The sequence below is a fragment of the Salvelinus namaycush genome, chromosome 30, assembly GCF_016432855.1.
Source record: "Salvelinus namaycush isolate Seneca chromosome 30, SaNama_1.0, whole genome shotgun sequence".
Lineage (NCBI taxonomy): Eukaryota > Metazoa > Chordata > Actinopteri > Salmoniformes > Salmonidae > Salvelinus > Salvelinus namaycush.
Window position 1 is genome coordinate 216,347 of NC_052336.1, and position 25,773 is coordinate 242,119.

Here is a 25,773-nt window from a genome sequence, read left to right on the forward strand (position 1 = left end):
GTAAAAAGTAGATTATAGCCTACAATAATACCCACGTAGAATAGTTTTCGTTATCTGAAGTATTTTGATATTGAAATACATGTACAGTTCCCACCGTAATTATTGGGACAGTGACACATTTCAGTGACACACGAATCGTGAATAATGATGAGTGAGAAAGCTACAGACACAACCTTTTTTGTTTCCAAGTAGAACCCTTTTTGGTTCCAGGTAGAACCTTTCTGTGGAAAGGGTTCTACCTGGAACCAAAAAGGGTTCTTCAAAGGGTTATCCTGTGGGGACAGCCGAATAACCCTTTTAGATTCTAGATTGCACCTTTTTTTCTAAGAGGTTAATGGTGAGAGGTCAGCATGTCTTGGGGGTATGATATAAAATGCTAACCTCCCCTGTTATTGTAATGGTGAGAGGTTAGCATGTCTTGGGGGTATGATAGAAAATGCTAACCTCCCCTGTTATTGTAATGGTGAGAGGTTAGCATGTCTTGGGGGTATGATATAAAATGCTAACCTCCCCTGTTATTGTAATGGTGAGAGGTTAGCATGTCTTGGGGGTATGATAGAAAATGCTAACCTCCCCTGTTATTGTAATGGTGAGAGGTTAGCATGTCTTGGGGGTATGATAGAAAATGCTAACCTCCCCTGTTATTGTAATGGTGAGAGGTTAGCATGTCTTGGGGGTATGATATAAAATGCTAACCTCCCCTGTTATTGTAATGGTGAGAGGTTAGCATGTCTTGGGGGTATGATATAAAATGCTAACCTTCTCTGTTATTGTAATGGTGAGAGGTTAGCATGTCTTGGGGGTATGATAGAAAATGCTAACCTCCCCTGTTATTGTAATGGTGAGAGGTTAGCATGTCTTGGGGGTATGATATTTGCGTGTCTGTAACTTTCTCACTCATCATTATTCACGATTCATTCAGGATTATCTGTAATCATGGTAGCATCCACATTAATGTAGTGATTAGAAACATATTCTATTCTTATTGACAGTAAAAGTGACTCCAAAATGACACAATACATTATTTACCATTAATTTCTATTGGGCACAAAATACTCTGAAACACAACCAAAACAAACAGCAAATGCATCTAACAAGTTTGTAGAGTCCCAAGCTTAATGTAGTCCTTGCGTGCTAGGAATATGGGACCAAATACTTAACTTTTTAATACTTTACTACACAAATAAGTGAATTTGTCCCAATACTTTTTGGCCCCTAAAAAGTGCTGTAATTTTCTAAACGGTTCACCTGATATGGATGAAAAACCCCTCAAATTAAAGCTGACAGTCTGCACTTTAACCTCATAGTCACTGTATCATTTTAAGAGTGCTGGAGTACAGAGCCAAAGCAACAACAAATGTGTCACTGTCCCAATAATTACAGAGGGCACTGTATATCTGGCTAGACATCAATGCCATTAGTCTTTTGTGTGATTACCAGAACATTTGAATATAGTCTTTTTTTGTCTATAGCATTTGTTTCTGTCTTTTTGATTATCGTTACAGTTTTATTGTGTTGGAAAGAAATACACACAAGCTCATTTGGAAATATATTTTAACACAGGGCCTTGAGGTCTACTTTGAAAAGAGAAAAACATGTACCGACTGGTCCCGATTGGAGAGTCAGGGTCTGGGAAGAGTGCCTCCGGTAATACCATTCTTAATAGGCAGGAGTTCGAAGCAAGTCCAAGCGCCAGCTCTGTAACCAGGACCTGCCAGAGTGGAAACAGCCAGCTAGTGGAAAATGGTGTTTTGGTTGTGGACACTCCAGGTTTCTTTGGCAACAACCTTACTGAGTCCCAGAGTCGCGCTGAGATTTTCAAATGTGTGAGGCTGTGTGCCCCTGGCCCTCATGCTTTCATTCTAACCATTCAAATCGGCCGCTATGCTAAACAAGAAAGAAGGGTTGTGGACCAGATGGTGAGTGTTTTCGGGGAGATTACTTTGAAAAACTACAGTGTGGTTCTGTTCACCCACGGTGATAACCTGGAGGACATGACTTTACAGGAGTATCTAAGGACAGCCCCACAGGAGCACAGTGATCTGCTGAGGAGGTGTGGCAACAGATACCACGTCTTCAACAACAGAGACCGTAACAACAGGAAGCAGGTGACAGAGCTGCTGGAAACCGTGAAGAGGATGGTGAACACGAACCAGGGAGGGTACTACGTCTTTCCAGATCACCTGATAATGGAGAAGATTGTGGCGGGAATAGCAGGGGCAGTCGTGGGGGCGTGTTTGGGGGTGTGTCCACCTGTAGCAGTTGGGTTAGCTTTGGGTAAAGTAGTGGCAGTGGGTGTCACCTGTGCAGCAGTAGGAGGGGGATTGGGTGCTAGGGCAGGGAAAGATGCTACCAGTGTAAAAGATGCAGTTGTGAAAGGGGCTATAGTGGGGGCAATAGCAGGAATTGTGGTAGGTACCGTAGCTGTGGTCCCCACCAAACCTTTAATTGCAGTTGCAGCATCAGTGGGGACAGCAGCATTGGAATTACGGTTGACAAAGCATAAACTTCTCTGAGTAAGGGACAGCAAGTCTAAATAGTTAATGACTTAGGACCATAAAACCCTTAGTTGGGGGTATGGATGTTGTAACAATGATTTCATATTCTGTCATTGATTCAACATGTATTATTCTTTTAGTTAGTACCTTAGAACTGTTTGCTTGAAACAAATATAAAATAAATGTCTATTTGTCACATGCGCCGAATAAAACAGGTGTAGATTTTACAGGGAAATGCTTACTTACGAGCCTATTCCCAACGTTGAAGAGTTAAAAAGTAAGACAAATATTTACTAAATAAAAAAGCAAATAGTAACACAATAAAAACAATAATGAGGCTATATACAGGAAGTACCAGTACTGAGTCAATGTGCAGGGGTACCAAGTTGTTGAGGTAATAATGAGGCTATATACAGGAAGTACCAGTACTGAGTCAATGTGCAGGGGTACCAGGTAGTTGAGGTAACAATGAGGCTATATACAGGAAGTACCAGTACTTAGTCAATGTGCAGGGGTACCAGGTAGTTGAGGTAACAATGAGGCTATATACAGGAAGTACCAGTACTTAGTCAATGTGCAGGGGTACCAGGTAGTTGAGGTAACAATGAGGCTATATACAGGAAGTACCAGTACTTAGTCAATGTGCAGGGGTACCAGGTAGTTGAGGTAACAATGAGGCTATATACAGGAAGTACCAGTACTTAGTCAATGTGAGGGGTACCAGGTAGTTGAGGTAACAATGAGGCTATATACAGGAAGTACCAGTACTTAGTCAATGTGAGGGGTACCAGGTAGTTGAGGTAACAATGAGGCTATATACAGGAAGTACCAGTACTTAGTCAATGTGAGGGGTACCAGGTAGTTGAGGTAATACAGTATCTACATGTAGGTAGGGGTACAAGGTACTAGGCAATCAGGATATATAATAAACAGAGTAGCAGCAGTGTGGGACCATAAAGAAAATGTATTTCATTGTTAGTATATCAAAGTGTTTCAACTGCACTTCATGAAGTTTGATTTGATCTTAGATTTTTACTGCCCTGATGTGGAATAACGATATATTATGTCAAAGCAAGATCTGTAAAAGCGTGTATACCTGACCTACCTGGGATGTTACATTACTATGAAACAAATCAATAAAATAATAAGAAATGAAAAAGAAATGGAAATATAGAGGTGTTTTTGCTGACGTGTGTGTGTACAATGTGTGTTTGTCTTTGCAGCAACATTCTTTTTTGGGATATTTCTGTACAATGAACAAATGTGCCTCTAGAACCCATACATTTGGGAATACCCTCAAAACCTTAACAATGGAGTAAAATGACATTTTCACATGCAAATAGCACTTGATTTACGTGATGCATCTGTTATTCTTCAGTAATGACTCTGTGGCAGAATGAGAATTCATCAGAGCGGCCAGCAAGCACGCTCTTTCAACATGATGGCAAATTCAGCACTCTGATTCGTGTTTGCACACACGCACACATAATGCTTCCTTCCAACAGAGGCACCGTGCACAGATAAATGAAACACAAAAAATCCATGCAAGGTACATCGCTACATGTGTTATACAAAAAGGGTAAAACACTTTCATGATCCGAGAGATATGAGGAAACAAAGGTTGAATAAATAGAGAGAGGTGGATTCCCACAGCAGTATCTGCTAGGATGCATTGCTGTAGTTCTTAGGTAATGAAGGAGAGCTCATCAGAAACTGCCTATTCAAGGTTCAACAAGTTATAAGAATACACACTGTGGGGACAGGATGTGATCTTGTGCACACTGTTTCCTTGCACAGTGACAGGGTAAAGGGAGTGTTTCCCCTATATTAATTTAACACTGCTAAATCGTTGCCGCCATTTGGAAGCGGGCACACAGTGGTTTCTTGCCACAACGCACGTTACCAGAACCAATCTGAAACCAAAACACACGTAGTGGGCGTGGCCAATGGCGCAATTCTAAGCTCTTTGCCATGGGCAGAGAGGTAACATTTTACAGTTTTAAAGCTAGTTTTGTTCAATTCTACGCATTTGTCATGGGGCTGAGAAAAAATGTGCAGTTTTAAAGCTAATTTCCTGAAATTATACACATTTGGCCATGGCTAATGCGGTGTTATTAAGTTGTCTGAGTGACTGAAACATGAAAACAAATTTGTAATTTTAGGTTCTCCATAACTGTCTAGTTTTGGGTGATTGTTAGTTCTCAAAGATGATCTTATTTAAAAAGGATATTTTCCACATACTTTATATACTTTATCCCAAAAAGTATTTTCCAATTTAATTGTAATATATTTTATTATATATTTTGGAGTGGTGGCTGCCGCTGCTAAATTAATATAGGTGAAACATTGTCCATGTTGGTTTCTACTGTTCATCTGTCTTAGTGCCTTTATTACTGTTCAGCGATCAAGCGTGGAGGCTCATTAGGAAGTTAGGCAAATCTACCATCAGCTAGAATATTAAGGGCTGCTGTGGTGCTAAGCGAGGGAAACCACTGGAATTTGTGTGTGTACGTGTGAGGGAGGCTATTAGCTAATTTATGACAGTGTACTTCGCTGTACTTCACCATATCATTGTGTGGCCTTTGTCTTCATGGTAAAGGAAGACTGTCTGAGAAGCACCCTAAAGGTTTTGATAAACACACATATGCACATTTTGAGAATTGTGTCTGATGTCAGAAAGCAACACTGAATGTTTTTTTCCTACTACTTTGCATTGTCACCCAATGGAACCAACATAAATGAACACATCAGATGACAAAGGTTTCCATTTACTTTGGTTTTGACTGTTGAAAGCTGAGGCTTAATAATTGAGCTTATGAATCATTTTGAAACTGAAAGTTACCAGCATGTGACCTGTATGTAATATATTAAAACTGAATGTTCCCTGTGGCTATTCACCACTTTGTTCTAAGCAAGGGAAACCACAGGTATTTGTGTGTGTGCGATTTGGGAGGCTATTGACTGGTCTTTTATGACAGTGTACTTCACTGTACTTCGACATGTGGCATTTGGCTTTTGCCTCAAAGACAAAGGAGGACAAGGAAGAATAACATGTTTGTGTCACGACTCCGACCGAGGCAGGCTCTCCTTCCCGTTCGGGTGGCGCTCGCCGGTCGTCGTCACCGGCCTATTAGCTGCCACTGATCCTTTTCTCCCCCTCCTTATGTGTTTATTGGTTACACTTGTTTTGTATTAGGTTTGTAATTAGTTGGGCTTATCAGTCAGCCGGCCCGCACGTTTCTTTGTGCGGGATTGTTAGTTGGTAAGCATTTACATTTACATTTTAGTCATTTAGCAGACGCTCTTATCCAGAGCGACTTACAGTAGAGTGCATACATTTTATTACATTTTTACATACTGAGACAAGGATATCCCTACCGGCTAAACCCTCCCTACCGGCCAAACCCTCCCTAACCCGGACGACGCTATGCCAATTGTGCGTCGCCCCACGGATCTCCCGGTTGCAGCCGGCTGCGACAGAGCCTGGGCGCGAACCCAGCCCAGCCTGGGCGCGAACCCAGAGACTCTGGTGGCGCAGCTAGCACTGCGATGCAGTGCCCTAGACCACTGCGCCACCCAGGAGACAAGCGTGGTGTTTGTGTCAAACTACGTGTGTACGTTGGTACTGGACTGTTTTCGTTCCCCCCGTGTCTGGGGTAGTTTTATGAGAGCACCCAGTGTTTAGAAGGGTAGCCTAAGTTTCACAGTGTTCATTAAAAGAACATTTGTTATTGCACCCTCTGTTTCCTGCGCTTGACTTCGCACTCCGACACCCAGTCCTTACAGTTTGTTTCAAGTGTCTGAGACGCTCCCTAAAGGTATTAATAGTTTGTGAGTCAATTTGAAACTGAAAGTTACCAGCATGTGACCTGTATGTAATATACACTGCTCAAAAAAATAAAGGGAACACTTAAACAACACAATGTAACTCCAAGTCAATCACACTTCTGTGAAATCAAACTGTTCACTTAGAATGCAACACTGATTGACAATAAATTTCACATGCTGTTGTGCAAATGGAATAGACAAAAAGTGGAAATTATAGGCAATTAGCAAGACACCCCCAATAAAGGAGTGGTTCTGCAGGTGGTGACCATAGACCACTTCTCAGTTCCTATGCTTCCTGGCTGATGTTTTGGTCACTTTTGAATGCTGGCGGTGCTTTCACTCTAGTGGTAGCATGAGACGGAGTCTACAACCCACACAAGTGGCTCAGGTAGTGCAGCTCATCCAGGATGGCACATCAATGCGAGCTGTGGCAAGAAGGTTTGCTGTGTCTGTCAGCGTAGTGTCCAGAGCATGGAGGAGCTACCAGGAGACAGGCCAGTACATCAGGAGACGTGGAGGAGGCCGTAGGAGGGCAACAACCCAGCAGCAGGACCGCTACCTCCGCCTTTGTGCAAGGAGGAGCACTGCCAGAGCCCTGCAAAATGACCTCCAGCAGGCCACAAATGTGCATGTGTCTGTTCAAACGGTCAGAAACAGACTCCATGAGGGTGGTATGAGGGCCCGACGTCCACAGGTTGGGGTTGTGCCTACAGCCCAACACCGTGCAGGACGTTTGGCATTTACCAGTGAACACCAAGATTGGCAAATTCGCCACTGGCGCCCTGTGCTCTTCACAGATGAAAGCAGGTTCACACTGAGCACATGAGCACATGTGACAGACGTGACAGAGTCTGGAGACGCCGTGGAGAACGTTCTGCTGTCTGCAACATCCTCCAGCATGACCGGTTTGGCGGTGGGTCAGTCATGGTGTGGGGTGGCATTTCTTTGGGGGGCCGCACATCCCTCCATGTGCTCGCCAGAGGTAGCCTGACTGCCATTAGGTACCGAGATGAGATCCTCAGACCCCTTATGAGACCATATGCTGGTGCGGTTGGCCCTGGGTTCTTTCTAATGCAAGACAATGCTAGACCTCATGTGGCTGGAGTGTGTCAGCAGTTCCTGCAAGAGGAAGGCATTGATGCTATGGACTGGCCCGCCCGTTCCCCAGACCTGAATCCAATTGAGCACATCTGGGACAACATGTCTCGCTCCATCCACCAACGCCACGTTGCACCACAGACTGTCCAGGAGTTGGCGGATGCTTTTGTCCAGGTCTGGGAGGAGATCCCTCAGGAGACCATCCGCCACCTCATCAGGAGCATGCCCATGCGTTGTAGGGAAGTCATACAGGCACGTGGAGGCCACACACACTACTGAGCCTCATTCTGACTTGTTTTAAGGACATTACCATCAAAGTTGGATCAGCCTGTAGTGTGGTTTTCCACGTTAATTTTGAGTGTGACTCCAAATCCAGACCTCCATGGGTTGATAAATTTGATTTCCATTGATAATTTTTCCCTCTGTGGAAAGGGTTCTACCTGGAACCAAAAAGTGTTCTTCAAAGGGTTTTCCTGTGGGGACAGCCGAATAACCCTTTTAGATTCTAGATTGCACCTTTTTTCTAAGAGGTTAATGGTGAGAGATCAGCATGTCTTGGGGGTATGATAGAAAATGCTAACCTCCCCTGTTATTGTAATGGTGAGAGGTTAGCATGTCTTGGGGTATGATATAAAATGCTAACCTCCCCTGTTATTGTAATGGTGAGAGGTTAGCATGTCTTGGGGGTATGATTTAAAATGCTAACCTCCCCTGTTATTGTAATGGTGAGAGGTTAACATGTCTTGGGGGTATGATATAAAATGCTAACCTCCCCTGTTATTGTAATGGTGAGAGGTTAGCATGTCTTGGGGGTATGATTTAAAATGCTAACCTCCCCTGTTATTGTAATGGTGAGAGGTTAACATGTCGTGGGGGTATGATATAAAATGCTAACCTCCCCTGTTATTGTAATGGTGAGAGGTTAGCATGTCTTGGGATTATGATATAAAATGCTAACCTCCCCTGTTATTGTAATGGTGAGAGGTTAGCATGTCTTGGGGGTATGATTTAAAATGCTAACCTCCCCTGTTATTGTAATGGTGAGAGGTTAGCATGTCTTGGGGGTATGATTTAAAATGCTAACCTCCCCTGTTATTGTAATGGTGAGAGGTTAGCATGACTTGGGGGTATGATATTAAATGCTAACCTCCCCTGTTATTGTAATGGTGAGAGTTTAGCATGTCTTGGGGGTATGATTTAAAATGCTAACCTCCCCTGTTATTGTAATGGTGAGAGGTTAGCATGTCTTGGGGGTATGATTTAAAATGCTAACCTCCCCTGTTATTGTAATGGTGAGAGGTTAGCATGTCTTGGGGGTATGATATAAAATGCTAACCTCCCCTGTTATTGTAATGGTGAGAGGTTAGCATGTCTTGGGGGTATGATATTAAATGCTAACCTCCCCTGTTATTGTAATGGTGAGAGGTTAGCATGTCTTGGGGGTATGATATTAAATGCTAACCTTCTCTGTTATTGTAATGGTGAGAGGTTAGCATGTCTTGGGGGTATGATATAAAATGCTAACCTTCTCTGTTATTGTAATGGTGAGAGGTTAGCATGTCTTGGGGGTATGATATTAAATGCTAACCTTCTCTGTTATTGTAATGGTGAGAGGTTAGCATGTCTTGGGGGTATGATATAAAATGATAACCTCCCCTGTTATTGTAATGGTGAGAGGTTAGCATGTCTTGGGGGTATGATTTAAAATGCTAACCTCCCCTGTTATTGTAATGGTGAGAGGTTAGCATGTCTTTGGGGTATGATTTAAAATGCTAACCTCCCCTGTTATTGTAATGGTCAGAGGTTAACATGTCGTGGGGGTATGATATAAAATGCTAACCTCCCCTGTTATTGTAATGGTGAGAGGTTAGCATGTCTTGGGATTATGATATAAAATGCTAACCTCTCCTGTTATTGTAATGGTGAGAGGTTAGCTTGTCTTTGGGGTATGATATTAAATGCTAACCTCCCCTGTTATTGTAATGGTGAGAGGTTAACATGTCTTGGGGGTATGATATTAAATGCTAACCTCCCCTGTTATTGTAATGGTGAGAGGTTAGCATGTCTTGGGGGTATGATTTAAAATGCTAACCTCCCCTGTTATTGTAATGGTGAGAGGTTAGCATGTCTTGGGGGTATGATTTAAAATGCTAACCTCCCCTGTTATTGTAATGGTGAGAGGTTAGCATGTCTTGGGGGTATGATATTAAATGCTCACCTCCCCTGTTATTGTAATGGTGAGAGGTTAGCATGTCTTGGGGGTATGATTTAAAATGCTAACCTCCCCTGTTATTGTAATGGTGAGAGGTTAGCATGTCTTGGGGGTATGATTTAAAATGCTAACCTCCCCTGTTATTGTAATGGTGAGAGGTTAGCATGTCTTGGGGGTATGATATTAAATGCTAACATTCCCCTGTCATTGTAATGGTGAGAGGTTAGCATGTCTTGGGGGTATGATATAAAATGCTAACCTCCCCTGTCATTGTAATGGTGAGAGGTTAGCATGTCTTGGGGGTATGATATAAAATGCTAACCTCCCCTGTTATTGTAATGGTGAGAGGTTAGCATGTCTTGGGGGTATGATATTTGCGCGTCTGTAACTTTCTCACTCATCATTATTCACGATTCATTCAGGATTATCTGTAATCATGGTAGCATACACATTAATGTAGTGATTAGAAACATATTCTATTCTTATTGACAGTAAAAGTCACAATACATTATTTACCATTAATTTCTATTGGGCACAAAATACTCTGAAACACAACCAAAACAAACAGCAAATGCATCTAACAAGTTTGTAGAGTCCCAAGCTTAATGTAGTCCTTGCGTGCTAGGAATATGGGACCAAATACTTAACTTTTTAATACTTTACTACACAAATAAGTGAATTTGTCCCAATACTTTTTGGCCCCTAAAAAGTGCTGTAATTTCCTAAACGGTTCACCTGATATGGATGAAAAACCCCTCAAATTAAAGCTGGCAGTCTGCACTTTAACCTCATAGTCACTGTATCATTTTAAGAGTGCTGGAGTACAGAGCCAAAGCAACAACAAATGTGTCACTGTCCCAATAATTACAGAGGGTACTGTATATCTGGCTAGACATCAATGCCATTAGTCTTTTGTGTGATTACCAGAACATTTGAATATAGTCTTTTCTTGTGTATAGCATTTCTTTCTGTCTTTTTGATTATCGTTACAGTTTTATTGTGTTGGAAAGAAATACACAAAAGCTCATTTGGAAATATCTTTTAACACAGGGCCTTGAGGTCTACTTTGAAAAGAGAAAAACATGTACCGACTGGTCCTGATTGGAGAGTCAGGGTCTGGGAAGAGTGCCTCCGGTAATACCATTCTTAATAGGCAGGAGTTCGAAGCTAGTCCAAGCGCCACCTCTGTAACCAGGACCTGCCAGAGTGGAAACAGCCAGCTAGGGGAAAATGGTGTTTTGGTTGTGGACACTCCAGGTTTCTTTGGCAACAACCTTACTGAGTCCCAGAGTCGCGCTGAGATTTTTAAATGTGTGAGGCTGTGTGCCCAAGGGCCTCATGCTTTCATTCTAACCATTCAAATCGGCCGCTATGCTGAACAAGAAAGAAGGGTTGTGGACCAGATGGTGAGTGTTTTCGGGGAGATTACTTTGAAAAACTACAGTGTGGTTCTGTTCACCCGCGGTGATGACCTGGAGAAAATGACTTTACAGGAGTATCTAAGGACAGCCCCACAAGAGCTCAATGATCTGCTGAGTAGATGTGGCGGCAGATACCACGTCTTCAACAACAGAGACCGCAACAACAGGAAGCAGGTGACAGAGCTGCTGGAAACGGTGAAGAGGATGGTGAACACGAACCATGGAGGGTACTACGTCTTTCCAGATCACGTGATAATGGAGAAGATTGTGGCGGGATTAGCAGCAGGGGCGGTTGTGGGGGCGTGTGCAGGGGTGTGTCCACCTGTAGCAGTTGGGTTAGTTTTGGGTAAAGCAGTGACGGTGACAGTGGGTGTCACCTGTGCAGCAGTAGGAGGGGGATTGGGTGCTAGGGCAGGGAAAGATGCTGCCAGTGTAAAAGATGCAGTTGTGAAAGGGGCTATAGCGGGGGCAATAGCAGGGGCTGTGGTAGGTACCGTAGCTGTGGTCCCCACCAAATCTTTAATTGCAGCTGCAGCATTAGTGGGGACAGCAGCATTGAAATTACAGTTGGCAAAGCATAAACTTAACTCTGATTAAGGGACAGCAAGTCTAAATAGTTAATGACTTAGGACCATAAAACCCTCAGTTGGGGGTATGGATGTTGTAACAATGATTTCATATTCTGTCATTGATTCAACATGTATTATTCTTTTAGTTAGTACCTTAGAACTGTTCGCTTGAATCAAATATAAAATAAATGTTTATTTGTCACATGCGCCGAATAAAACAGCTGTAGATTTTACAGGGAAATGCTTACTTATGAGCCTATTCCCAACGTTGAAGAATTAAAAAGTAGGACAAATATTTGCTAAATAAAAAAGCAAATAGTAACACAATAAAAACAATAATGAGGCTATATACAGGAAGTACCAGTACTGAGTCAATGTGCAGGGGTACCAGGTAGTTGAGGTAATAATGAGGCTATATACAAGAAGTACCGGTACTGAGTCAATGTGTAGCGGTACCAGGTAGTTGAGGTAATAACATGGCTATATACAAGGAGGTACCGGTACTGAGTCAATGAGGGGTACCAGGTAGTTGAGGTAATAATGAGGCTATATACAGGAAGTACCAGTACTGAGTCAATGTGCAGGGGTACCAGGTAGTTGAGGTAACAATGAGGCTATATACAGGAAGTACCAGTACTTAGTCAATGTGAGGGGTACCAGGTAGTTGAGGTAACAATGAGGCTATATACAGGAAGTACCAGTACTGAGTCAATGTGCAGGGGTACCAGGTAGTTGAGGTAACAATGAGGCTATATACAGGAAGTACCAGTACTTAGTCAATGTGAGGGGTACCAGGTAGTTGAGGTAATACAGTATCTACATGTAGGTAGGGGTACAAGGTACTAGGCAATCAGGATATATAATAAACAGAGTAGCAGCAGTGTGGGACCATAAAGAAAATGTATTTCACTGTTAGTATATCAAAGTGTTTCAACTGCACTTCATGAAGTTTGATTTGATCTTAGATTTTTACTGCCCTGATGTGGAATAACAATATATTATGTCAAAGCAAGATCTGTAAAAGCGTGTATACCTGACCTACCTGGGATGTTACATTACTATGAAACAAATCAATAAAATAATAAGAAATGAAAAAGAAATGGAAATATAGAGGTGTTTTTGCTGACGTGTGTGTGTACAATGTGTGTTTGTCTTTGCAGCAACATTCTTTTTGGGGATATTTCTGTACAATGAACAAATGTGCCTCTAGAACCCATACATTTGGGAATACCCTCAACCTTAACAATGGAGTAAAATGACATTTTCACATGCAAATAGCACTTGATTTACGTGATGCATCTGTTATTCTTCAGTAATGACTCTGTGGCAGAATGAGAATTCAGAGCGGCCAGCAAGCACGCTCTTTCAACATGATGGCAAATTCAGCACTCTGATTCGTGTTTGCACACACGCACACATAATGCTTCCTTCCAACAGAGGCACCGTGCACAGATAAATGAAACACAAAAAATCCATGCAAGGTACATCGCTACATGTGTTATACAAAAAGGGTAAAACACTTTCATGATCCGAGAGATATGAGGAAACAAAGGTTGAATAAATAGAGAGAGGTGGATTCCCACAGCAGTATCTGCTGGGATGCATTGCTGTATTTCTTAGGTAATGAAGGAGAGCTCATCAGAAACTGCCTATTCAAGGTTCAACAAGTTATAAGAATACACACTGTGGGGACAGGATGTGCTCTTGTGCACACTGTTTCCTTGCACAGTGACAGGGTAAAGGGAGTGTTTCCCCTATATTCATTTAACACTGCTAAATCGTTGCCGCCATTTGGAAGCGGGCACACAGTGGTTTCTTGCCACAATGCACGTTACCAGAACCAATCTGAAACCAAAACACACGTAGTGGGCGTGGCCAATGGCGCAATTCTACGCTCTTTGCCATGGGCAGAGAGGTAACATTTTACAGTTTTAAAGCTAGTTTCCTGCAATTCTACGCATTTGTCATGGGGCTGAGAATTTGCAGTTTTAAAGCTAATTTCCTGAAGTTCTACACATTTGGCCAAGGCTAATGTGGTGTTATTAAGCTGTCTGAGTGACTGAAACATGAAAACAAATTCGTAATTTTAGGTTCTCCATAACTGTCTAGTTTTTTTTGGGGTGATTGTTAGTTCTCAAAGATGATCTTATTTAAAAAGGATATTTTCCACATAGTTTATATACTTTATCTCAAAAAGTATTTTCCAATTTAATTGTAATATATTTTGAGTTTATGAGTCAATTTGAAACTGAAAGTTACCAGCATGTGACCTGTATGTAATATATTAAAGCAGAATGTTCCCTGTGGCTATACCCAACTTTGTTCTAAGCAAGGGAAACCACAGGTATTTGTGTGTGTGCGATTTGGGAGGCTATTGACTGGTCTTTAATGACAGTGTACTTCACTGTACTTCGACATGTGGCATTTGACTTTTGCCTCAAAGACAAAGGAGGACAAGGAAGAATAACATGTTTGTTTCAAGTGTCTGAGACGCTCCCTAAAGGTATTAATAGTTTGTGAGTCAATTTGAAACTGAAAGTTACCAGCATGTGACCTGTATGTAATATACTGTATTAAAACTGAATGTTCCCCGTGGCTATTCACCACTTTGTTCTAAGACAGCTTGGAGACAACACTGCTGATCCATATCTTTGAGCAGGTAAGTTGAATTTACTTTGGACATTACAGAAAATGGTAAAAAGTAGATTATAGCCTACAATAATACCCACGTAGAATAGTTTTAGTTATTTGAAGAATTTTGATATTGAAATACATGTACAGTTCCCACCGTAATTATTGGGACAGTGACACATTTCAGTGACACACGAATTGTGAATAATGATGAGTGAGAAAGCTACAGACACAACCTTTTTTGTTTCCAAGTAGAACCCTTTTTAGTTCCAGGTAGAACCTTTCTGTGGAAAGGGTTCTACCTGGAACCAAAAAGGGTTCTTCAAAGGGTTGTCCTGTGGGGACAGCCGAATAACCCTTTTAGATTCTAGATTGCACCTTTTTTTCTGAGAGGTTAATGGTGAGAGGTCAGCATGTCTTGGGGGTATGATATAAAATGCTAACCTCCCCTGTTATTGTAATGGTGAGAGGTTAGCATGTGTTACGAATCCCTTTGGCCCGACAATCTAGGGGGGATGGTAATGGGACCCGTAACACAACTCATGCAAATTATTATAGTGACAACGTAACAGTGAGAACAAAAATAACCACAGACAACTAAATTACCGTCAAACACTAAATGTTTATTTATAAACACACGGTAAAGGGGGGGAGCAGGAAAAGGGGCTGAGCGGGACCCAAGGAATGAAAGAATAATAATTCAAAAACACCCCTAAGCTAGACTAGCCTACTTCACAAACAGCTAACTAACTAACCAAAAATACAGGGGGTGGTCCGCCCAGTTCTGACTAGTGTTTTTAACAATGTTTAACTACGGGTAGTGTAGCCCAAGGGCAACTTGTCTGGTTACCCCCCTTTTCCCACCATCAAACAAACACTCAAACACCATAACCAAAAACAATACTCACAGATGGGGACCAAGTGACATGTAGATGCAAAACACACAAGCGATCTACATACAGAAGGCATTTACAAAAGAGATTGAGCTGGGGAGAAAACAACTGACAGGGGTTTTAAACCAAGGGAAAGGGACTGTGATTGGGTAAGGGAAAAGGAGCAGGTGTCTTCTGATTAGCGACTGATTGATGACTGATTGGGGAATGATGATGGTCACCTGTGAGTAGGGGAGAAGGAGAGAAAAGAAATACACAGGATACAGAACAGAACACTTGTATCCGTAACACTCCCACCCTTAAAAGAGCAACCCTAGGGATTGCGAACACATTTACAAAACATACCAACATCATAAGTCTCACACACGAGACAAAGCATCTGCCAACACATTCTCAGAACCTTTTTTATGCTTTATCTCCAAATTATAATTCTGTACAATAAGGGCCCAACGCATTAGTTCATTAGTTAGTACATTGGTTCTGATTGTACATGCGGTGGAGAAACACTAAGGGGTTGTGGTCCGTATATACAATCACTGGCAGGGCACTGGAACCAATGTACACCTCAAAGTACTGCAGAGCCAACAACAAAAGCAAGAGCTTCCTGTTCTATTGTAGCATAGTTTGTTTGACATTTATTAAACTTCCGAGAAAAATAACACTGGATGATCCACTCCACTCTTGTCCTGCTGCAGTAGAACAGCACCAGCACCTCTGGCACTAGCATCTACCTCAAGTTGAAACGGTTTTTCAAAATCCGGAGCAGCAAGTACAGGGGTATTACACAAGAGGGCTTTCGCAGATTCAAAAGCTATTTTACAATTCGGAGACCACACAAATGATTTAGCCGGACTGAGCAAATCGGTCAATGGAGCAACTACCACAGAGAAATTTTGACAGAAACTACGGTAGTAGCCAACCATCCCTAAAAAGCGGCGTAGCTGTCGTCTGGTGGTAGGTGCGGGAAATGCAGTTATAGCTAATACCTTGGCATCAACAGGGCGCACCTGTCCATGGCCGACCTCTTTGCCAAGATAAGTAACAGTAGCTTTTCCAAACTCGCACTTTGCCAAGTTCAGGGTTAGCGAAGCAGCTGCCAACCGTTCACATACTACCCTGAGAGAGTCAACATGATCTGACCACTCAGACGAATAAATCACCAGATCATCAAGATAAGCACTACAGTTGGGTACTCCAGCTAATACGGAGTTAACCAGTCGTTGGAAAGTGGCTGGTGCATTTCGCATCCCAAAAGCCATGACTGAGTACTGTAGGAAGTTGTCCGGGGTTACAAAGGCAGAAATCTCCGAAGCACGTGAAGTTAACGGAACCTGCCAGTAACCTTTTAAGAGGTCCAACTTAGTAACATACTTAGCAGCACCAATAGTGTCGATACAGTCGTCCAGTCTGGGTAACGGGAACGAATCTGGCATTGTGACAGAATTAACCTTTCGATAATCCGTACATAACCTGGACGTACCATCAGGTTTAGGAACCAGAATGCAAGGAGAACTCCAAGGGCTTGAACTTGGCGTAGCCAGGTCATTCTCCAACAAATATGTCACTTCATCCCTCATTATCTTCCTTTTGGAAGCGTTGATACAATAGGGGTGTTGCTTGATAGGTGTAGCATTTCCAACATTAATGTCATGTTCCAACACGTTTGTGCGAGTAGGAACGTCATTAAAGAGACATGGAAAACTGTGTAGTAGCCTCACAACATCGTCGGCCTGTCCGTCCGTTAAATGAACCAGACCTGACTGGATAGACAGCAGCACTTCTGAGTTGGGCAATCTAACGCACTGCTGCTGAGTATTGCGCAACTCTAATCCATCTCCCTCACCATCATCAATATGACAGTCCACTACCATAGCAGTAGAAGCAGAGGAGACAGCAGTACCTTCCTCTATTTTTGAACTATCCACTTGGGTGACGGGTCGGGTGTGGTAGGCTTTTAACATGTTAATGTGGCACACACATGAGATTGGCGTTTTCTATCAGGCGTTTGAAGCACATAATCAGTTTCACTTAATTTCTTCTCAATGAAGTAAGGACCAGAGAAACTAGCTGACAGTGAAGATCCTGGAACAGGCAATAAGACCAGTACTTGGTCACCTGGCTGTAGTGGACGAGAAACAGCCTCTTTATCATAGTGTCTTTTCATGCTCCTTTGGGAGGAAGACAGAGCTTCCTTTGCAAGAGCACAGGCTTGGTGTAGGCGCTCCCGAAAGCGACTAACGTAGTCCAACACATTTTCATCTCCTGTACACAACTCTTGGGACAAAAACTGTTCTTTAAGAACTTTCATTGGTCCTCTCACTGTGTGACCAAACACTAGTTCAGCCGGGCTGAAACCTATGGATTCCTGTACAGTTTCACGAGCAGCAAACAAAACTAGAGGAACTCCCTCATCCCAATCTTTCTCAGATTCTAAACAATATTTACGTAGCATAGACTTCAGTGTCTGATGCCATCTTTCAAGCGCACCCTGAGACTCTGGGTGATAGGCGCTTGACACACGGTGCGTAATTGATAAGGATTTTAACACCTGTTTGAAGAGTTTGGATAGGAAATTGGTACCTTGATCACTTTGTACCACCATAGGTAATCCGAATGTCGTGAAGAATTTTATTAAGGCTTTACTCACTACCGGGGCTGTAATCCTTCGCAGAGGAATGGCCTCGGGGTATCTTGTTGCCATACACATAATTGTCAACAGAAACTGGTTACCCGATTTTGTCTTCGGTAACGGTCCAACACAATCAACCACCACATGTTTGAATGGTTCACCTATGACAGGTATTGGACAAAGAGGAGCGGGAGGAATAACCTGATTTGGTTTTCCTGTTATCTGACATGTGTGGCAGGTACGACAGTACTGAGCCACATCTTGTTTTAAACCTGGCCAAAAGAAATGGCGAAGGATCCGATCATATGTTTTTGTGATTCCTAAATGACCAGACCATGGGTGATCATGAGAAAGGGATAACACATTTTGTCGAAAGGCTGTAGGAATCACTATTTGGTAAACAGCATTCCAATCTCCGCCTGCGTCATCATGGGATGTCCATTTACGCATGAGGAGATTACCCTCAATGAAGTAAGCCACGTTCTTCTTCTTTACCTCCTCCAATGAGACAACACTAGAAAAACATTTAGCAAGCTTGGTGTCAACCTTTTGGTTTGCAACCAGCTGCTCACGAGTGACTGGTAACTGTATTGCATCAGCAATAAGTTCTACATTCTTCTCTTCTTTCCTGGGCTGTTTGTCAGAGGTGATCAGCTTCCCAGAGATAGCACACAACCCATCCTCTTGGTCATCCTCTTTGAACAGAACAGTTTGACAAATCTATCACGTCACTCTCTTGTCGTGCCTGAGCACGAGTGACAGCACAAGCGGGGAACACATGTGGATAACTCTGTGCCAGCTCATTGGAGAGAGAGTGGTCACTTTTATCCATTACCTGCAAAACGGGTACTACCTTTCCTCCGGCGATATCGTTACCCATTATAAAGGTCACACCTTTTACTGGCAACCTAGGACGTACCCCCACTCTGAATATTCCACTGATTAACTCAGAGTGTACTTTCACAAAGTGCAATGGCACTGGAACAAAACCCATTTCAATACCCTGAACTAACACACTGGAACCACAGTATGTATCGTCGGATAAGGGCAACACAGACAATATAAACGACTGCGCCGCACCAGTATCTCTAAGGATTTTAACCGGAAGCTGAGACGCGTCGTCATTCGCTAGGGACACAAACCCCTCGAAAATGAACGGTTCATAACTACGGTCGGGAACTGGGTCTTTCAAAATACATTTACCCTTAGGCACCTGTTTCGTTTCAGACCTCACAACCGTACGAATTAGACCAACACCTGTTGGTGGCTTGGCACGAAGAGGCATCCCTTGTTTACGTTTTAGCAGGAAGCAATCATTAATCATATGTCCCACCTTATGACAATAGAAACAGGGACGCTCATTTTTCTGGCGTGCTTGATATACTGCTGGCCGACTAGGGCTATAAGTAGGCAATTCTGTAACTCTACTCTCAGTATGAGCCGAAAACACACTCTTGTGCGTCAACACAAACTCGTCTGCCAACACAGACGCTTCTGACAGGGAGGATACTTTCTGTTCGTTTAGGTACACTACAATGCGTTCAGGTAAGCAATTTTTAAACTCTTCCAACAAGATTAACTCCCGGAGAGAGTTAAAGTCAGTTACCTTGCTAGCAGCGTGCCATTTATCAAACAGATTTCCCTTCTCTCTAGCAAATTCCACATAAGTCTTACTAGAAGACTTCTTATGAGACCTAAATCTCTGTCGGTATGCCTCAGGCACAAGCTCATAGGCGCGAAGAACAGTAGCCTTGACCACTTCATAATTTAAACTGTCTTCAAGAGGTAGCGCAGACAAAACCTCTTGAGCTTTACCAGTTAATTTACACTGAAGTAATAGGCACCATACCTCTTCAGGCCATTTCAAGGCTACGGCTATACGTTCAAATACACAAAAATAGGAGTCAACCTCTGACTCTCTGAACACAGGTACTAAGGCAATCTGCCTACTAATGTCAAAAGTGTTGGAAGCTACAGCTGGTGAGGACTCCTCACTAACAGTCGCTGCAGGCCTGAAGGCTAGCCTCGCTGTCTCTGCCTCCAGTTCCATCTGGCGCATTTTTCGTTCTGCCTCAATTTTACCCATCTCCAAATCTAACTGCCGCTGTTCTCGCCTTTCCTCTTTTTCTGCCTCAATTTTACCCATCTCCAAATCTAACTGCCACTGTTCTCGTTCTGCCTCAATTTTACACATCTCCAACTGGAACTGCCGCTGTTCTCGTTCTGCCTCAAGTTGGAACTGTATTGACCGGACATCCCTCCTGGTATCACCGGTTGAAAGTGGGGAGAGTGGATCAAAACGGGGCAATGTGGCTGGAGCTTTAGCCTCGCCCTCAGACACCACTGGGCTTAGAGGAGCAGCAACATCCCCTACAGGGGTAGTAGGCTCAGGCAGCGGTAATACAAGCACCTGCTCTTCCAACAAAACATTTAACACTAGTTGTTTAACCTCCGCTTTAACTAAACCCGGCGGAATCGATACCGAATAATGGTCAGCCAAGGTCATTAAATCTACCCTACGACATCTATCAAAAACCTCCCACGAAGGGTTATCCAAAAAGGACTTCAAATCAAAAGTAGCCATCTTGAACTACCACACAAGAGCCAACCAAAATAGCAAACACTAATGCTACTTCAGCTACAGCGCTCAACACTGAACTATACCACTACAACAAGTTGCATAAGCGGTATGGGTGTCAATAAAGACAGATCCCGGATGAGCCCCCACTTATGTTACGAATCCCTTTGGCCCGACAATCTAGGGGGGATGGTAATGGGACCCGTAACACAACTCATGCAAATTATTATAGTGACAACGTAACAGTGAGAACAAAAATAACCACAGACAACTAAATTACCATCAAACACTAAATGTTTATTTATAAACACACGGTAAAGGGGGGGAGCAGGAAAAGGGGCTGAGCGGGACCCAAGGAATGAAAGAATAATAATTCAAAAACACCCCTAAGCTAGACTAGCCTACTTCACAAACAGCTAACTAACCAAAAATACAGGGGGTGGTCCGCCCAGTTCTGACTAGTGTTTTTAACAATGTTTAACTACGGGTAGTGTAGCCCAAGGGCAACTTGTCTGGTTACCCCCCTTTTCCCACCATCAAACAAACACTCAAACACCATAACCAAAAACAATACTCACAGATGGGGACCAAGTGACATGTAGATGCAAAACACACAAGCAATCTACATACAGAAGGCATTTACAAAAGAGATTGAGCTGGGGAGAAAACAACTGACAGGGGTTTTAAACCAAGGGAAAGGGACTGTGATTGGGTAAGGGAAAAGGAGCAGGTGTCTTCTGATTAGCGACTGATTGATGACTGATTGGGGAATGATGATGGTCACCTGTGAGTAGGGGAGAAGGAGAGAAAAGAAATACACAGGATACAGAACAGAACACTTGTATCCGTAACAGCATGTCTTGGGGGTATGATATAAAATGCTAACCTCCCCTGTTATTGTAATGGTGAGAGGTTAGCATGTCTTGGGGGTATGATATAAAATGCTAACCTCCCCTGTTATTGTAATGGTGAGAGGTTAGCATGTCTTGGGGGTATGATATAAAATGCTAACCTCCCCTGTTATTGTAATGGTGAGAGGTTAGCATGTCTTGGGGGTATGATATAAAATGCTAACCTCCCCTGTTATTGTAATGGTGAGAGGTTAGCATGTCTTGGGGGTATGATATAAAATGCTAACCTCCCCTGTTATTGTAATGGTGAGAGGTTAGCATGTCTTGGGGGTATGATATAAAATGCTAACCTCCCCTGTTATTGTAATGGTGAGAGGTTAGCATGTCTTGGGGGTATGATATAAAATGCTAACCTCCCCTGTTATTGTAATGGTGAGAGGTTGGCATGTCTTGGGGGTATGATATAAAATGCTAACCTCCCCTGTTATTGTAATGGTGAGAGGTTAGCATGTCTTGGGGGTATGATATAAAATGCTAACCTCCCCTGTTATTGTAATGGTGAGAGGTTAGCATGTCTTGGGGGTATGATATAAAATGCTAACCTCCCCTGTTATTGTAATGGTGAGAGGTTAGCATGTCTTGGGGGTATGATAGAAAATGCTAACCTCCCCTGTTATTGTAATGGTGAGAGGTTAGCATGTCTTGGGGGTATGATATAAAATGCTAACCTCCCCTGTTATTGTAATGGTGAGAGGTTAGCATGTCTTGGGGGTATGATATAAAATGCTAACCTCCCCTGTTATTGTAATGGTGAGAGGTTAGCATGTCTTGGGGGTATGATATAAAATGCTAACCTCCCCTGTTATTGTAATGGTGAGAGGTTAGCATGTCTTGGGGGTATGATATAAAATGCTAACCTCCCCTGTTATTGTAATGGTGAGAGGTTGGCATGTCTTGGGGGTATGATATAAAATGCTAACCTCCCCTGTTATTGTAATGGTGAGAGGTTAGCATGTCTTGGGGGTATGATATAAAATGCTAACCTCCCCTGTTATTGTAATGGTGAGAGGTTAGCATGTCTTGGGGGTATGATATAAAATGCTAACCTCCCCTGTTATTGTAATGGTGAGAGGTTAGCATGTCTTGGGGGTATGATATAAAATGCTAACCTCCCCTGTTATTGTAATGGTGAGAGGTTAGCATGTCTTGGGGGTATGATATAAAATGCTAACCTCCCCTGTTATTGTAATGGTGAGAGGTTAGCATGTCTTGGGGGTATGATATAAAATGCTAACCTTCTCTGTTATTGTAATGGTGAGAGGTTAGCATGTCTTGGGGGTATGATATAAAATGCTAACCTCCCCTGTTATTGTAATGGTGAGAGGTTAGCATGTCTTGGGGGTATGATATAAAATGCTAACCTCCCCTGTTATTGTAATGGTGAGAGGATAGCATGTCTTGGGGGTATGATATAAAATGCTAACCTCCCCTGTTATTGTAATGGTGAGAGGTTAGCATGTCTTGGGGGTATGATATAAAATGCTAACCTTCTCTGTTATTGTAATGGTGAGAGGTTAGCATGTCTTGGGGGTATGATATAAAATGTTAACCTCCCCTGTTATTGTAATGGTGAGAGGTTAGCATGTCTTGGGGGTATGATATAAAATGCTAACCTCCCCTGTTATTGTAATGGTGAGAGGTTAGCATGTCTTGGGGGTATGATATAAAATGCTAACCTCCCCTGTTATTGTAATGGTGAGAGGTTAGCATGTCTTGGGGGTATGATATAAAATGCTAACCTCCCCTGTTATTGTAATGGTGAGAGGTTAGCATGTCTTGGGGGTATGATATAAAATGCTAACCTCCCCTGTTATTGTAATGGTGAGAGGTTAGCATGTCTTGGGGGTATGATATAAAATGCTAACCTCCCCTGTTATTGTAATGGTGAGAGGTTAGCATGTCTTGGGGGTATGATATAAAATGCTAACCTCCCCTGTTATTGTAATGGTGAGAGGTTAGCATGTCTTGGGGGTATGATATAAAATGCTAACCTCCCCTGTCATTGTAATGGTGAGAGGTTAGCATGTCTTGGGGGTATGATATAAAATGCTAACCTCCCCTGTCATTGTAATGGTGAGAGGTTAGCATGTCTTGGGGGTATGATATAAAATGCTAACCTCCCCTGTTATTGTAATGGTGAGAGGTTAGCATGTCTTGGGGGTATGATATAAAATGCTAACATTCCCCTGTCATTGTAATGGTGAGAGGTTAGCATGTCTTGGGGGTATGATATAAAATGCTAACCTCCCCTGTCATTGTAATGGTGAGAGGTTAGCATGTCTTGGGGGTATGATATAAAATGCTAACCTCCCCTGTTATTGTAATGGTGAGAGGTTAGCATGTCTTGGGGGTATGATATTTGCGCGTCTGTAACTTTCTCACTCATCATTATTCACGATTCATTCAGGATTATCTGTAATCATGGTAGCATCCACATTAATGTAGTGATTAGAAACATATTCTATTCTTATTGACAGTAAAAGTGACTCCAAAATGACACAATACATTATTTACCATTAATTTCTATTGGGCACAAAATACTCTGAAACACAACCAAAACAAACAGCAAATGCATCTAACAAGTTTGTAGAGTCCCAAGCTTAATGTAGTCCTTGCGTGCTAGGAATATGGGACCAAATACTTAACTTTTTAATACTTTACTACACAAATAAGTGAATTTGTCCCAATACTTTTTGGCCCCTAAAAAGTGCTGTAATTTCCTAAACGGTTCACCTGATATGGATGAAAAACCCCTCAAATTAAAGCTGGCAGTCTGCACTTTAACCTCATAATCACTGTATCATTTTAAGAGTGCTGGAGTACAGAGCCAAAGCAACAACAAATGTGTCACTGTCCCAATAATTACAGAGGGTACTGTATATCTGGCTAGACATCAATGCCATTAGTCTTTTGTGTGATTAACAGAACATTTGAATATAGTCTTTTCTTGTGTATAGCATTTCTTTCTGTCTTTTTGATTATCGTTACAGTTTTATTGTGTTGGAAAGAAATACACAAAAGCTCATTTGGAAATATCTTTTAACACAGGGCCTTGAGGTCTACTTTGAAAAGAGAAAAACATGTACCGACTGGTCCTGATTGGAGAGTCAGGGTCTGGGAAGAGTGCCTCCGGTAATACCATTCTTAATAGGCAGGAGTTCGAAGCTAGTCCAAGCGCCAGCTCTGTAACCAGGACCTGCCAGAGTGGAAACAGCCAGCTAGGGGAAAATGGTGTTTTGGTTGTGGACACTCCAGGTTTCTTTGGCAACGACCTTACTGAGTCCCAGAGTCGCGCTGAGATTTTTAAATGTGTGAGGCTGTGTGCCCAAGGGCCTCATGCTTTCATTCTAACCATTCAAATCGGCCGCTATGCTGAACAAGAAAGAAGGGTTGTGGACCAGATGGTGAGTGTTTTCGGGGAGATTACTTTGAAAAACTACAGTGTGGTTCTGTTCACCCGCGGTGATGACCTGGAGGACATGACTTTACAGGAGTATCTAAGGACAGCCCCACAAGAGCTCAATGATCTGCTGAGTAGATGTGGCGGCAGATACCACGTCTTCAACAACAGAGACCGCAACAACAGGAAGCAGGTGACAGAGCTGCTGGAAACGGTGAAGATGATGGTGAACACGAACCAGGGAGGGTACTACGTCTTTCCAGATCACCTGATAATGGAGAAGATTGTGGCGGGATTAGCAGCAGGGGCGGTTGTGGGGGCGTGTGCAGGGGTGTGTCCACCTGTAGCAGTTGGGTTGTGGTAGGGGCTGTGGTAGGTACCGTAGCTGTGGTCCCCACCAAACCTTTAATTGCAGCTGCAGCATTAGTGGGGACAGCAGCATTGAAATTACAGTTGGCAAAGCATAAACTTAACTCTGATTAAGGGACAGCAAGTCTAAATAGTTAATGACTTAGGACCATAAAACCCTCAGTTGGGGGTATGGATGTTGTAACAATGATTTCATATTCTGTCATTGATTCAACATGTATTATTCTTTTAGTTAGTACCTTAGAACTGTTCGCTTGAATCAAATATAAAATAAATGTTTATTTGTCACATGCGCCGAATAAAACAGGGGTAGATTTTACAGGGAAATGCTTACTTACGAGCCTATTCCCAACGTTGAAGAGTTAAAAAGTAAGACAAATATTTGCTAAATAAAAAAGCAAATAGTAACACAATAAAAACAATAATGAGGCTATATACAGGAAGTACCAGTACTCAGTCAATGTGCAGGGGTACCAAATTGTTGAGGTAATAATGAGGCTATATACAGGAAGTACCAGTACTAAGTCAATGTGCAGGGGTACCAGGTAGTTGAGGTAATAATGAGGCTATATACAGGAAGTACCAGTACTTAGTCAATGTGAGGGGTACCAGGTAGTTGAGGTAATAATGAGGCTATATACAGGAAGTACCAGTACTGAGTCAATGTGCAGGGGTACCAGGTAGTTGAGGTAACAATGAGGCTATATACAGGAAGTACCAGTACTTAGTCAATGTG

General features: G+C 42.6%; 2 protein-coding genes across 2 annotated transcripts; both read left to right on the plus strand.

Annotated features, from left to right (window-relative positions):
• Nucleotides 1–10,689: 10,689 nt before the first annotated feature.
• On the plus strand, nt 10,690–18,032 carry LOC120024740 (GTPase IMAP family member 9-like). Its single transcript, XM_038969020.1, has 2 exons — nt 10,690–11,543; nt 18,018–18,032. The coding sequence occupies exons 1-2, from the start codon at nt 10,719–10,721 to the stop codon at nt 18,030–18,032; spliced, it is 840 nt and encodes a 279-aa protein (XP_038824948.1). The 5' UTR covers nt 10,690–10,718.
• On the plus strand, nt 14,038–25,349 carry LOC120025333 (GTPase IMAP family member 9-like). The gene is made up of 2 exons (XM_038969856.1): nt 14,038–14,285; nt 24,317–25,349. Exon 2 carries the CDS (start codon nt 24,349–24,351, stop codon nt 25,030–25,032), a length of 684 nt encoding a protein of 227 aa, XP_038825784.1. The 5' UTR covers nt 14,038–14,285; nt 24,317–24,348; the 3' UTR covers nt 25,033–25,349.
• The last annotated feature ends 424 nt before the right edge of the window (nt 25,350–25,773 follow it).

Excerpts from the sequence above, each read along its gene's own strand:
- LOC120025333 (XM_038969856.1), top strand. The coding sequence starts at position 24,349 with ATGTACCGACTGGTCCTGATTGGAGAGTCAGGGTCTGGGAAGAGTGCC.
- LOC120024740 (XM_038969020.1), top strand. The coding sequence starts at position 10,719 with ATGTACCGACTGGTCCTGATTGGAGAGTCAGGGTCTGGGAAGAGTGCC.